This window comes from Orycteropus afer, unplaced genomic scaffold, assembly GCF_000298275.1.
Source record: "Orycteropus afer afer isolate SDZICR_OR568_19922 unplaced genomic scaffold, OryAfe1.0 scaffold00029, whole genome shotgun sequence".
Lineage (NCBI taxonomy): Eukaryota > Metazoa > Chordata > Mammalia > Tubulidentata > Orycteropodidae > Orycteropus > Orycteropus afer.
The window spans coordinates 17,337,947-17,354,110 of NW_006921616.1; the positions used below are offsets into that span (position 1 = coordinate 17,337,947).

The following is a 16,164-nucleotide window of genomic DNA, read 5'->3' on the forward strand; positions in this document are numbered from 1 at the left end:
ACACACACACACACACATATATTATATATGCATATAAATAGGGAGATATATATACACATGCAGCAAACATGACATTTGGGATCGTGGTTATATCAGAGTGGAGAATGGAGGGAATGGTGGAGAAGCATGGACATTCATATGCACAGAGACATGAATGTTTCCAGTTGTTCATTAAGCATTTTACATCTTAACTTTGATGGTCGGTACACATGTGTTTATCTTGCCTTTTGGAAAAACTAAAATTAATTTTTAACAAACCACAACAGTATAAAAAAAACAGCAATAAACCTACAAAAGGAGCTCAATATTAGCATTAGCTAGTATCAATCTATCCCAAAATTTTTGTTCTAGCAAAACTGAGGACAAGATCCTAGAATATAGCAGCCATACTAACCTGCTTCTTCCATGCAGTTATAGATATTACCTCCATCTTGTCATCTTCAAACCAACAGATGAATGCATGTGCTTCACTAGGTCTAGCAGAAATAAGTGTCTAATCTTGACAGTATGAAGGAAAATTAATAAAATGTGCTAGAAGATTTTGGAAAAGTAACCATACTCTTCAGGCTAAAAGTCTCCAGTAATTTTAAGTTATGAAAATGAGTGGGTTTCAGTTTAAACTATCTTACATATCACTGTCATTAATAAAATTAAAATGTTATACATTTTTTTACATTACAATAGTTGGAAATCTAGATATTTAACAGCTCGGTCCCCATTATAAAATGCTCTATCCCTGGGCTTGTCTAATTGTCTGGGTTGTATGCACCTCTGGTGGTTGGTTTGTTCATAATTTCATGTTTCTCTCATTCACATTAAGACCATAAGTCCAGGGCTCTTGGCACTTTCAGTAAATTGAAAATATGTCTCACACACTCCGTAATTAATCATTTAATTATTATAACTAATCCAATAGATCTAAATTATATACTTACCATTGAGAGTGCTTCTATCAATCAAATTAGTGTCAACTGGCCAATAGCCTCCATCTCCATGACGACCTATTTATTAGGAAAATATGTCAGAATGTTAGTGCACAGACAACATGAAAGTACAGACAAACCAAAACAAACAAAAAGAATACATATTTTTGTATACACAAATAACTGAACAAGATTATTTTGGTCACCTCAAAGAAAGCCTGACAAGAAAACACTATTTTCCAAGTGTAAGAAAATAATTTTCACAGAAATACCCTTCTAAGCAAGCTAACTTCAACTCCTCTCTGAGTTTCCCCTTCCTCTTTTTCAAAAATGTTTTTTCTCTCTTAGTATTCCAGTTAAAGTGTGAAAAATGGAGTGCAGTGGCGGTATCACTCTGAATATTTCTCTTCTGAAATTCTCAAAACAGATGTGGTGCCAGTTTACAGCAGGGCTTTGACCTGGTTCTTCTCCATTTAGTCATGGCTGGCAAAATGAAATTGGAATGGACCTAAATTTGTAAAATAAGGGTCAGCCAGAATGATAACTGAAATGGAAGAAACTACAGGTTGACACTCTGCTAAAAACTAATCTCCCTTTTAGAAAACAAGGGTGGTGTGCATGTTACATAGCAACCAAGTGTCTTGACCTGCAGTGTCGGAAACAGTGATGCCTCACTCAAAGATGGTAGTCAACCCCTCCAACTTGAGTGCGTGCAATTCCCCACAGCACTGGCAATAATCCAGTTTCCTGCATCAGGCTCCTAAGAGGGCTTACTATGGCTCCTCCAAGTGTCCTCTTTCTGGGGCTTCAACCTTCAATTTTTCCTGCTTCAGTTATCGTTCTGCTTCATCCAACTTTCAAAAATGGGGTCTGTTCAATTTTGCTTCTTTAGCCATAAATGAACTGGTTTGAAACAGTTTGAAGCCCTGGGTTACAGCTCCTAGAGGGGCATGGAGCCAACTTCCTTTATATTGTAGGATGTTCTGCCCATGGTGTCACTCACCTGACATGTCTTTGTGGCAGAGTGTCATTACTACTAAAAGGGGATAGCACATTTTATCTTACAATTGAGTTCTGACTATTCTTTTTGTTATGTGCCTGGAAATTTGACATTACATTTGGAGTAGAGTCTGGAATATGTTATAATCTGCATAGTCTAAATATTTCTTATAAACTTACCATGAAAGGAATGCACGTGTCATGTTATTGGAAACAGTGTCTTTATTAGGTGTTTTTGTTTATAGTTGTAAAAGTAGCTTTTAAGAAAATCAAACTGGAAATACTACTTAACCAGAAATAATTATAGCACATCTTTCCAATTAATTTAATTGGCTTTCACCACAGGTAACCCTTAGCTGTAATTATCTGATTAGATTTTGAATTCTATCATATCTATTCCATCATATTTATTAATGGTAGTCCATTTATAGAAGAGTATTTGGGAGCTGCATCTACATGCAAACTTATATAAATTCTCCACTTTATTTACATTGGAGAGTTATTCTGAAAGCAGTTATACTTAGTGGATGGTACAGAGGAAGCCAATTGAGTCACTCTCCTACAATAACAGAGGTTATTTTTCTCACATTTATAGATTTTAGTTTTCTTCATGTTTATAACTATCAAGTCCTTCCCTTGTGACCTTCTTTTGCCTACCAAACAGTATTCTCACTAAAGCTTTATCAAGATCTCATAATGTGATTTGCAAAAGAGCTGTGAAGAAACAAAATCCTTCTAACAGTCTATACATTCACAATTTTTAAAGTTCTTCTGATACAAGTCAGAGCTGAAGTTAGGATGGCAATCTTCCAACAAGCATTGAAAGAAATTAATCTAATCTACACAAAACATACTTAACAAGCAGTCAGGAGAAGAGACATTTTGATTACCGTCTTAGGGTAGTATAAAATGCGAGGTAATCAACTCTAAGGGGCAATTTGCACAAAGAGGAGATGGGGATAGGTGGGTCTTAGGGACTGAATTATACCTCCAAAACAGTGTTGAAGTCCTAATCCCTGTATCTGTGAACATGACCTTGTTTGGAAATAAGTTCTTTCTTTGAAGATATTATCAGGTATGTTAAAGGAAGTCACACAAGAAATAGGTGGATCCTAATTCCTTCCAAGGGGTGTATTATCAAAGAAAAGAACAGACAGGACATACAGAATCCCACTCAGGGGAACAACAAAACCTAAAAGTCAAGGAACACCAAGAAACACCCAAGGCTACCAGAAGGTGAAAGAGGCAAGGTAGAATCTTTGGCTTCAAAGAAAGCACAGCCATGCTGTTTTCCTGAATTTGACTTCTAACCCCCAGAACTGGGAGACAATATACTTCTGTTCCTTAAAGTCATCTATGTTATAGTGCTATGTTACAGCAGTCCTAGGAAACTGAGATAGTGCGTTACCATGGACCGGTTACCTCAGCATGTCAACATTATAGGGTGTCCCTACTAGAAACACAAATAAAAGGGGTGGGGGCTTTAGTCTCAGAAGATAGTAGATCAAAGTCAGGAGACAGCTTACCTGAGGAACAAAATAAAAATCTTTAGACCCTGCCTAATAGGAAAATATAAGAGTGAAATAATTATGTTAATCATAGCTTTCCACCAGGTGATTATAGTAGCCTGCCTACAGCTTTTTAATAATTTATTTTGTAGTTGTTGAGATATACACAGTGGAACATAGAGCAATTTAACAGTTTCTACATGTAAAATTCAGCAACAATGATTATGTTCTTTGAGTTGTGAGGCTGTTCTCACCCTACTTTTCTGATTGTTCCTCTGCCATTAACATAAACTCACTGTTCCTTAAGTTCCTGTCTAATCTTTCCTGTTGCTGTTGTCTATTAGACTCCATATAGCTAGATCTTGAAAGAGCACAATACTCAAGGCAGCCATTCTTTACTAGTGAAGTAAGAGTACCTAGGACTCCTGACAGGAGATAGTGATTATGCTAAGGTCTGAGGCCAAAACTCCATTTTGAATCAAAGGTAGCCTCTGCATCAAGAATGTAGCCTGGCATTCCTGTAACTCTCCACTGTACCTTCAGAAAATTATTTGGTAAACCATTTCAGAGAACAATATAATTTTGCTTGTTTAAGGGTTTTTGTTTCCTGCCCAGGAAGCCAAATGAAAATAATTCTCAGAATAGATGCTTACTCAAAATAAATATTAGAATTTTGCACGTCCTCCCTGCAATCATGAAAGGAGGGTCTCATGATTATTTAGAAGCATGTCTAAGGCATTTGACTGCTAACCAGAAGGTTGGTGATTCAAACATATCAGCCACTCAGCGGCAGGAAGACTGGGCAATCTACTTCTGTAAAGATTTACCTCCTCAGAAACCCAAAATGGACGGCTATAAGTCGGAATGAACTAGATGGCAGTGAGTTTGGTTTTCTTCCAATTTAACGGTTACTTTGTAATTAAAAAAAAAAAAAAAATTAGAAATGTATGTAACCTCCTACCAATCAGATGTCCCATCACATAATTTTGTTACCATTACCTAAATATCAATCAATCACTGAATTTTGACTGAAGTTCCTTGTATTTTCTTATAAAATCTCTCTGTCCTCTTTCCTCCTTGGATGACCAAGTTCTCAATCCTGTGGACCCTATGATTCCCACTTTGCAAACTGCCTTGCCTCTCAATGCAAGCTCTTTACATTTTGAAGGAGCTCCAAAGAACTAAGTAGATGGCATAAGGAGAGACTTCTGCCAAAGATGCAGGCCACACTCCATTTTATTTTTCCTTTTCTGTTTATTGCTTATTCTAAGCTGTCCTTCAAAAGCCACGAGCCAGCACACCTCAGGAAGCCTGGAGACTCCCTCTTCCCCAGTTCTCTCACAGCATGCTCTCTGGAAGAACATTCACTCAGGCTGACCCTCAAAATATCCATCGGTTTAAACTGTTAAATGACTCAAAGTTTATGATTAGCAAAATAATGTTTAAGGGATCTCGCTATTGTCTTGTGTGTCTTAAAGCATAATTTTTGTAAGTATCCACCAATCAGAATTTTTTCCTAGTAAGTTCCTGGATTTTCTGTACTGAGGCTCTGTGAAGAATTCCTTTCACTGTGGTACATCTTTGAATCCTCACAAAACACTGCCTGATTCCGTGGATCATTTAGTTCCTTCAATTAACATTTTGGTTTGATTTTAGCAGATGCTCCAGTTTGCTCCTCCTTGGGTTTCTAAGGCAGTATCACAACAGAAGTAGATTGCCCAACCTTCCTTCCAAGGAGTGGCTTGTGGGTTTGAACCACCAACCTTCTGGTTGGCAGTCAAATGCCTTAGGCACTACGCTACCAGAGGCTTATTCTTGCCTCTAGGTCCCTGACTTTTCTCTCTCCCCAGCCCTTGCAGAATCCAGATGGAAAATATCCCATCTGACCTTCACAGTAAAGCCAAGAGCTAACTACATGTGACTGACACACCCCATAGCTTAACCTTCCTTTAACATTCCCCAGTGTTTTTCTGCTCCCTCAGTCCAAACCAAAAAACTGAACCCACTGCTCACTAGTCGATTCCAACTCATAGTGACTTGTTGTTGTTGTTGTTATGTGCCGTCGAGTTGGCCCTGACTCATAGCGATCCCTCCTTGGGTTTCCGAGGCAGTATCACTACAGAAGTAGACTTCCCAACCTTCCATGTGAGGAGTGGCTAGTGTGTTTGAACCGCCAGCCTTCTGGTTAGCAGTCAAGTGCCTTAGGGGCTATGCTACCAGAGCTCCCATACACAGAGTAAAACCCTCAGAAGGTTCCCTAGGCTATAAATCTTTACAATCATCTTTCTCCCATGGAGCAGCTGATAGGTTCCAACCATTGGCCTTCTGGTTAGCAGCCAAATGCCACTGCAGCACCAGAGTCCTTACCTCACTCCAAACCAAAAGAAACAAACTCATTGCCGTTGAGTCGGATCCAATTCATAGCGACCACTCTTTGGGTTTCTGAGGCGGTATCACTATGGAAGTAGATTGCCCAACCTTCCTTCTGAAGAGTGGCTGGTGGGCTTGAACCACCAACCTTCTGGTTGGCAGTCAAATGCTTTAGGCATTATACCACCTTTAAAAAGCATCTTTCTCTCTGCTTCAATGGAGTTGAAATCAGATTGAGTTCTGCTCTTTCCCCCTATTAGAATGGCCCCTACTCCCTTTTGCAATAATCCTTTTGGAATAAAGACATCCTCATGTATTTTAACATTATCTAGTTCTTTTCTTTGACAAAACTAAAATCAACAAGTACAATAAAAAGTCCACAAAAATCTCAAATAATGCAGAAAATGAGAATTTGGTCAGATGAAGGAAGGAAAGGGGTTTGCCACTATGGAATCATTCATTTTTCAAAGCCCTAAGAATAGTTTGCAATTTTTAAGATATTGCATTTTGTATTTAGCTACTTTTTTATGCATAAAAATTATACATGAGAATTCACAAAAGAGCACAATTAAAGGAATGACAAAAGGAAGACTTTGTATAGTATTGTACCTTCAGCATAAAATAATATATTTTAAACTCTGCCTGCCCAGTGGCTGTGAGTATGGACCCAAACCAAAATCCCACTGCCAGCACGTTGATTCCAACTCATAGTGACACTACAGAGTAGAACTGCCCAATAGCGTTTACAAGGTTGTACATCTGTACATACGCAGACTGCCTCATCATCTTTCTCTCAAGGAGCTTCTGGTCGGTGGATTTGAACCACCAATCTTTGTATCAGCAGCTGAATGATCTAACCTGTGCCACCGGAGCTCCTTTATTGGTATGTAATGCAGTGGGCAATAGAATGGAGATTCCTGGTGAGGGGGAAGCCTCTGAAATAACTCATTGAAAAGAACACAAATTACGAAAATTTTGATGAACTGACTAAAATGTAGACAAATCCAATGACTTGTCCAAACACTTGACTTGTGGGAAGGAGCTCTGATGGTGCCAGGGTGAAGCATTCAGCTGCTAACCAAATGGTTGGGAGTTTGCATGCAACTATTCCAGGGGAGACCTTGGAAACCCTGTGGGGCAGTTCTACTCTGTCCTCTAGGGCCACTCATGAGTTGGAATCAACTCAAAAGCAGTGGGTTTGGGTTCCTTGTGTGAATCTGACACAACTGGGATTTCAATCTGGAGACAATAAGTTTACCCTGTAGGACATTGTCAGATCAACATTGGAAGAAATCAAGTGAAACAGCTGTGTATGAATATTATGATGACTTTTTGTATCCTTTGAAAGTAACCAACTAGATTCCAAAGCAGTAAGCCTAAAGAGATACTAACAACCCATCACTTAGGCCAGTAAAACTATCAATGATTCCTGTTGGGAGTAATCCTGTATTGGCTGGAAAATAGGAAGACGGCTTGTGGAGGCTTTTCCTTTTCCTCTAGCATCCTGACAAATGTCTTTTTAATGAAGTTTCTAACTCTCCCTGTTAGTTTGCGGGAGGATGCATAAACAAGCCAACAAACACATCCATATATTACTTAGACATAAATCTCTCTGGGTACAACACCCTTAGATTTAGAGAGGCTATTGATTACATTGTGAATTTCAATGTGTGTGTTATGTGTGTTATGTGCCGTCGAGTCAGCCCTGACTCATAGCGACCCCTCCTTGGGTTTCCGAGGCAGTATCACTACGGAAGTAGGATTGCCCAACCTTCCTTCCGAGGAGTGGCTGGTGGGTTTGAACCGCCAGCCTTCTGGTTAGCAGTCAAGTGCCTTAGCCACTATGCTACCAGAGCTCAATAGGGAGAAGCAAATCAGAGGCCACACAAGTCAGAGCACGGGCTAAGATGAAGCAGCTCTGGAAATGCTTTCTAAACCAGGTGGGGTAGATTAAAACTCAGGCTTTCTACCTACAGAATGCAGTGTATCGACAGGGGTTAACTTTTTGTGGGTTGTAATTAGATTGATTCCATAAAAGAAAATTAAGGAACTCTTAATGAACCCAATGGAAAATACTTTAAAGAAACTAGATATCATCAGTGAGCAAGATTGAATTTATGGTAATTTGGATTCCCTGCACCACTACAACAGGGAAACACAAAACCTATTTTCTGGGGTTTTGATGAGTCTGGGATCTCTTGATCTAAAGACATGGGAATCAAATTTTAATTTTGCATGGTCTTAGGTTTCCATTCTGTGAAATATCTCTTTTAAATTCCAGTAAGGCTTCTTTTATTTGAGAATAATAAGTGAAAAAAAAAAAAAAAAAAAAAGATTCTTCCACACTTTAAGCAAGCACCAAATGAGGAGATACTGAAGACCCAAAGGGAAAGGATATCGGTGTTCTCCTTGGCATCGCAAAGCTTTTTTAAACAGCTTTTTGCTATGTATCAAATACTGGATGTGTTTAGTTAACGTGATTAATTTCATGAACACTGATAAAGGGAAATAGAAGACTAATTAGACTTTGGAAGATGGTTGGAGTTAAAAGTCATATAATGCAAACATACAAACCATTGTCTTATCCAAGAGCTCTTAGGTTTTTCTTAATGGAGCATAAATGTTGTGACTCGTAGTGACCCCTCCTTGGATTTGAGGGGCTGTATCTCTATGGAAGTAGATTGCCCAATCTTCTTCTGAGAAACGGCTGGTGGGTTTGAACTTTGAACCGCCAGCTTTCTGGTTAGCAGTCAAGTGCCTTAGGCACTATACCACCAGAGATCCCAATATTCATTCATTTAAACTTTATTAAGTGTCTGCTTTGTCTGAGGTACCAGTGGTGCAGTGGTTAAGTGCTCAGCTGCTAACTCAAAGGTTAGGGATTCAAACTCACCACTCACTCCTTGGGAGAAAGAAGTGGCAGTTTGCTTCTATAAAGATTACAGCCTTGGGATTCCTATGGGGCTGTCTTTTGAGTTGAAATTGTCCTTTGAGTTGAAATTGACTATACAACAATGTAGTTTTTGTTTTCTGTTTTAATGTCTAAGTCACAATCCTTGATATTCAGGGAAGAAATACATGCAATCTCCAGGTTACCAATGAGATCTATTTCTATGTCTGTCCTTAGGTTGAATTTGTAGGTAAGTTGGAATGGCAACAGGGTTCTTATTTACTGTCACAGTCAAATATTTATCTTAATATATAGTATATATTTTACCATTCTATACATAAACAACACTTAAGAAACACTTCCAAATACACAAAACATCTTTAAAATAATAATGTAAAACCAAAAAACCAAACTCACTGCCATTGAGTTGGATCCGACTCATAATGACCCCTCCTTAGGTTTCCGAGGTGGGAGGTGGTATCACTAAGGAAACAGATTGCCCAATCTTCCTTCTGAGGAGGGGCTGGTGGGTTTGAACCTCCAGCCTTCTGGTTAGCAGTCAAATGCCTTGACAGTAATGATAAAAGTAACTATACATGATACTGTACTGAAGAGAGAAACTGTGTGCATGTGTATGTGTGTAGATATACAGTATTACAAATAAACTACTGAAATCATTCTTAAAACAGTTTAAATAGAAAAAAAAGATCATGATTAAAGGTTAACACTAACTCTCATTCCACTGATGAATATGTCAAGGGGCATTTGTGAGGTAACATGATGATAACAATATTGGATAATACAGGGGAAGATGATGGATAGATGGCTGCTATTGAAGAAATGGGCCTGGTGTTGTAGAAGATGAAGGTGGTGCTGGAGACTCAGGGCTCGATTCTGCTGCTGGCGAGGTGGGGTTTACCACTGGAGTCAATTTCTTGAAGTAGACATCAAGTGAGGCTTGTAAAGAGTTTTTCTTTTTCTTGTCATAAATGGAGCTGTAGCAGCTGGGGCCCTTGTAACTGTCCGGTAAACTTGGTGAACCGCTCTGTATAGGATCTTGCTCCTCTAACTGCCATCCCAACTTCAACAAAATGGAAGAAAGGCTTCAGGTAAGTGTTTCCTCAAAAACTTTTTTTGGTTCTGGAGGCTTTATGTTTCACTCTTTTCCTTTAAATTTTATCATCTTCTGCTCTATTTCCACAAAGTCTTCATTGGTTAGTTCCTTGGCATGGGAATCAAATACCTCTATGACAACATTTTCACTGAGGTCTGTCATTGATTACCAAATAACCATAGCTTGCCTGGCTTCGGTGACATCATCCACTGTAAGCTCTTCAAAAGCATGAGCAAATTGGGGACACAATTTATGCCACACTTCATCCCAAGTGACTGCTTCACTGCATCCCAAAAGTCAGAAATATTTATGATGGCTTCATAGAGGTTATAATTCCTTTAGAACTCCCTTAAGCTTATCACATAATCTTGGGTAGCCCTAGCTCCTTATGAGAAGGTCTTTTCTAAATAATGGCCTTAAAGGAGCCTATGACCCCCTGATTCTTTGGATGAAGTAGAAATGTCACACTGGAGGGTAAAACTACAACCTTTGCATTGGGGTGAAGGTCCTCTAAAGTGTTTGAATGTCCATTTGCACTGTCAAGCACAAGGAGAATCCTGCAAAGAATTTTCTTGACCGAGCAATAAAATTTTAACAGCCGGGACAGAGTGTTTAAGAACCAATCTTCAAAGATGGCAACTGTAATCCAAGCCTTGTCATTTGCCAAATAATGAGACCCAAATCCACTGCTATTGAGTCAATTCCAACTCACAAGAACTCTATAGAATAGAGTAGAACTGTTCCATAGTCTTTCCAAGATGGTAAATATTTAAGGAAGCAGAATGTCTCATCTTTCTCTGCAGAGCAGCTGGTGGGTTAGAACCACTGACTTTTTGGTTAGCAGCCAAATGCCTTTACCACTGCACAATCAGAGTTCCTAAATAATGGAAAGACATTCCTTATTGATACGGCAAAGGGTCTCCACATTTATGGAGGATACACAAGCAAAGGCTTGAGGTTGAAATTCCCAGATGCATTAACCCTCAGCAGTACCGTTAGCCTATCCTGTATGCCTTATGCCCCCGAGCATATTTTTCCTCTTCTGAATTGCAGATCTTTCACGTATTCTTTTTCCAAAATCACCCCGTCTCATCTACATTAAATATTTGGTCTGGCAAAAAGTCTCCCTCCTCAATAATTTCATTTCAAGAAAATCACTCACAGCACATTCACCGGCACTGGTTACTTCACCTTGTGCCTTAATATTCTGCAAATTTGCCCTCACTTCGAAATGACTGAAGGAATCCCTACTGGAATTAAGTCTTCATCACAATCACCTTCACTTGCTGCACATCTAGCTTTTAAATGACAGAAAAGGCTTTTCTCGCACTAATGTAAGGCTAACAGGTATATTACACTGAGTGTGATCATTTAAGCAAATTATCAATAGCTTTTCCATTGTAATAATTAGATCACTGCATTGCTTAGTAATAATTGTAGCTTTCATCGAGGAATAGCCTTTCACATGCTTGTTTGTTCTCACTTTATCCTTTAAAATTTTTCCGATCATTTACCACCTGTGTAACACTTCCAATGGCATTTCACCTCTTTCTGATCACTTTATTATTTCCACTTTATTTTCAGTTGTGACCGTTTTCCTCTTCTTTGATGTATCATCAGCACTTGCATCAGATTTATACTTTGGAGGAATGATTGCATGGTAAATAAGAGGAAAATTTAAGCCAAACACAAAGTTACATCCTCAACACAGTATTAAGGGCAATGTCATTGTTGTTGTTATGTGCCATCGAGTCAGATCCGATTCATAGTGACCCCTCCTTGGGTTTCTGAGGCGGTATCACTACCACCCAACCTTCCTTCCAAGGAGTGGCTGGTGGGTTTGAACCACCAGGCTTCTGGTTAGCAGTCAAGTGTCTTAGGCACTACACTACCAGAGCTCCTATGGCAACGTCATCCAACTTAAAAAGACAGAAAGCATTCTTGTTCCTCCAAATGGGAAACCACAGAAGCCATGCAGTGTTTTCATGAGCAACACAAGTGTGCATGTATTCTTTATTATGAACTATTGTATCTAATTCACATGTTTTATAAAATAGGCTAACTATGAGCTGTTCATAAGTTGTATATTCTTAATGTGCAGATTTACTGCATAAAAGGTGGGGAGGTCAAGTTTCTCATTTTAAAGCATACAATATCCCCTTGTTCTGTTCAAATGACTGCCTCTTGGTCGATGTCAACATTCTGCCAAACCACAATTAAGTTTTCTGAAATTTCCATTCTTTGCAATGGTATCCATAATTTGTTATAATTCACATAGTCAAATGCCTTGGCAAAGTCAATAAAACACAAATAAACATCTTTCTGGTATTCTCTGCTTTCAGCCAAGATCCATCTGACATCAGCAGTGATGTCCCTCATTACACACCCTCTTCTGAATTCCACTTGTATTTCTGACAGTTCCCTGTCAATATACTCTTGCAACATTTTTTTAATTATTTTCAGCAAAATTTTACTTGCAAGTGGAATTAATGATATTATTTGATAATTTCAGCATTCTGTTGACCATCTTTCTTTAGAATGGGCAAAAATATGGATCTCTTCCAGTCAGTTGGCCAAGTAGCTGTCTTTCAAATTTCTTGGCATAAATGAGTGAGCACCTCCAGCACTGCATCCATTTGCTGAAATATCTCACTGGGTATTCATACAATTCCTGGGGCCTTGCTTTATGCTAATACCTTCAGTGAAGCTTGGACATCTTCCTTCAATACCAATTGTCTTTGACCATATGAAAGTAGACCAATTCTTTTTGGTACACTGACTCTGTATATCTAACACACCTTTTGATTCTTCATGCCTTATTCAACATTTTGCCCATAGAATCCTTTTACATTGCCACTTGAGGTTTGAAGAGTTTCTTCAGTTCTCTCAGCTTAAGTATTGCTGAGTGTGTTCTTGTCTTTTGGTTTTCTAACTCCAGATCTTTGCACATTTCTTTACAATACTGTACTTTGTCTTCTCAAGCTGGTCTTTGAAATCTTCTGCTCCATTGCTTGATTTCACCATTTATTCTATTTGCTTTAGCTATTCTATGTTCAAGAGCAAGTATCAAAGTCTCTTCTGACAGCCATTTTCATTTTTACTTTCTTTGTGCCTTTTTAATGACCTTTTGGTTACTTCATATATGTCCTTAATGTCATCGCAACACTTGTCTCATCTTTAGTCATTAGTATACAGTGCATCAAATATATTCTTGTGACGGCCTCTAAATTTAGGTGGTAATATTTTGGCTCTCCTGGACTTGCTTTAATTTTCTTCAGCTTCAAATTGAAATTGCCTATGAGCAAATGATGGTCTGTTCCACAGTGGGCCCCTGGCCTTCTCATGACTGATAATATTTAGTTTCTCCATCATCTCTTTCCACATATGTAGTTGATTTGATTCCTATTTATGCCACCTTGTGGGGTCCTCATGTATAGTCATTGTTTACACTGTTGAAAAAATGTATTTGCAATAAAGAAGTCATTGGCCATGCAAAAATCAATCATGAAATCTTTGCTCTGTTTCTATTAACAAGGCCATATTTTCCAACTACCAATTCTTCTTTATTTCCAAATTTGACATTCCAATCACCAGTAATTATCAATACATCTGGATTGCATGTTTGGTCAATTCCACACTGCAGAAGTTGGCAAAAATCTTTGATTTCTTTATCTTTGGCTTTAGCTGTTGGTGTGTACATTTGGATAATAGTAGTATTAATTGGTCTTCCTTCTAGGTGTATTAATATTATCCTATCACTGACAACACTGTACTTCAGGATTGATCTTGAAATTTCTTTTTGGTGATGAATGAAACACCATACTTCTACAATTTGTCATTCTTGGTGTAGTAGACCATATGATTGTCCAATTCAAATTGGCCAATACCAGCCCATTTTAGCTCACCAGTGCCAAAGACATTGATCTTTATGCATTCCATTTTTGAAAATTTCAACTTTCCTAGATTCATATTCCATACATTTCACATTCCAATTATTAATGGATGTTTGCAGCTGTTTCTTCTCATTTTGCATCATGCCACATCAGAAAATGAAAGTCCAGAAAGCTTTACTTCATCCATGTCATTAAAGTCTAGTCTACTTTGAGGAAGCAGCTCTTCCTCAGTAGTATTGGCTTGGTGACTAAGGCATTTGACTGCTAACCAGAAGATCGGCAGTTCAAACCCACCAGCTGCTCCATGGAAGGAATATGGGGCAATCTACTTCTGCAAAGATTCACTGCCTCAGAAACCCAATGGGGGTCTCTATGAGTTGTAATCTACTCGATAGGAGTGAGTTTGGTTTGGTTTTGGTTTTCCAATCTGAGGGACTCATCTTTTGGCATTATATCAAATGATGTTTCCCTGCTATTAATCAGTTTTTCACTGGCAAATTTTTCCAGAAGTAGTTTACTACTGTGTCCTTCCTCCTAGTCTATCTTAGTCCAGAAGCCCTGATAAAAGCTGTCAACTATGTTTGAGCCTGCTGATGATGTCTAAACTGTTGTTGTTGTTGTTGTTATGTGCCGTCGAGTCGGCCCCGACTCATAGCGACCCCTCCTTGGGTTTCCGAGGCAGTATCACTAAGGAAGTAGGATTGCCCAACCTTCCTTCCGAGGAGTGGCTGGTGGGTTTGAACCGCCAGCCGTCTGGTTAGCAGGCAAGGGCCTTAGCCACTATGCTACCAGAGCTCCTGATGTCTAAACTACCAATGACTTACATTTTGCTGTGATACTAGAAGTTATGTCATTGATGTCTAAACTACCAATGACATAACTTCTAGTATCACAGCAAAATGTAAGTCACCATAGTACAAAAAACTGACAGACTATTGAATGGAAAAATAATCTAATTCATCTATTATTATAAAATCACTTTAATTAAACTTTATTTGGTATTTTAAAAACTTCATGCAAATTAAAAATGCATTATTTTCAATCTCACAACATGTTACATGTTCAACAACTGTATTTCTCTCAAAACTCATATATAAAATCTCTAACATTTTAAAAGTTAAAAATTCCAAAGAAATAATTGCATGTTGTTGTTGTTATGTGCCATTGAGTCGGCCCTGACTCATAGCAACCTCTCTTTGGGTTTCCCAGGCAGTATCACTACAGAAGTAGATTGCTCAACCTTCCTTCTGAGGAGTGGCTGGTGGGTTTGAACTGCCAGCCTTCTGGTTAGCAGTCTAGTGCCTTAGGCACTATGCTGCCAGAGCTCCTAATAATTGCATAGAAACTTAAATATAACATGTGTGCAAATGAATTTCAGCATGTACAGGTTTTAAAATCAAAATAAATCTCAACTTAGCTCCAAAAATTAGAAATGGGTAGTGGCTTCTTTTTTATCTGAGTTAAGAATATTGTAATTTTTCATGAGTAGAGAGCTAGAAATGTACCATTTGAATATGTTATTTTATTCTACAGAATATAAAGTAGAATGCTTATACTATTATGTATCTATATTTCTGTAATAACAGAATTGAAGGTGGAGGAAAGAATTAAGTTGCTAAAGAATTGTGAATTTATGTATCACTTCTCCAATTTAGGATTTCATCCAGATAATTTAGTTAAAAATAAATAAATAAACACTTCTGCCAAAAGTTTTGGACATTAAGACCAATGCTTTCTACTTTCTCTAAAGTTTTAAAGCTAGGGAATGCTTCTTAGAGAAAGAAAACAAAACAAAAGACATGGGCCTATGGTTGACTTAAAAAATAGGAGGTGTGAGCCTTTTTAAAGTTACTCAAAATAGTTTTTATATATTTAAAGACTTTTATTTTGTACCTCTTAGGTAGGTCCTGGGAGCTCTGGTAGCACAGTGCCTAAGGCACTTGACTGCTAACCAGAAGACTGGCAATTCAAACTCCCCAGCCTCACTCCTTGGAAGGAAGATGGGGCAATCTGCTTTTGTAGTGATACTGCCTCAGAAACCCAAGAAGGGGTCACTATGAGTCAGATCCGACTCAAGAGTAATGAGTTTGCTTTTTTTTTTTAAGCTAAGTCCTAATAAGAAATTCTGTACTTCTCTTCTCTGCCATTGAAGTCAATTCTGACTCATAGAGACCCCTTTTGGGTACCCAAGACGGTAAATATATATATTTCTCTGCATGTCAATCTGCTTAATCCTTTCTCAACATTACCTCACAAGGGAGACTGGACCAAATTCCAAAGTTAAATATCAAGGTGCCAAAGATCTGGACAAATCAAAGAGATCTTTTGATTACAGGAAGGACGTTAAGCACCTTCTTCATGATTCCAGGTAAGGAATACCCACAAGTTCTGATCTACATGATTCCACCTACCATAAGCTTATTTCTCTGGTTGCTGGTAATAAAAACTGTTAATTGCTTTTGTTCAC

General features: G+C 38.3%; 1 protein-coding gene across 1 annotated transcript in view; it reads right to left on the minus strand.

The window, feature by feature from the left end:
* DCC (DCC netrin 1 receptor) overlaps positions 1 to 16,164 on the minus strand; it is a 1,113,394-nt gene that overhangs the window by 82,826 nt on the left and 1,014,404 nt on the right. The window contains exon 22 of the mRNA XM_007935560.2: positions 936 to 1,001. Coding sequence (XP_007933751.2) covers positions 936 to 1,001 — 66 coding nt within the window. The remainder of the gene's footprint in view (positions 1 to 935; positions 1,002 to 16,164) is intronic.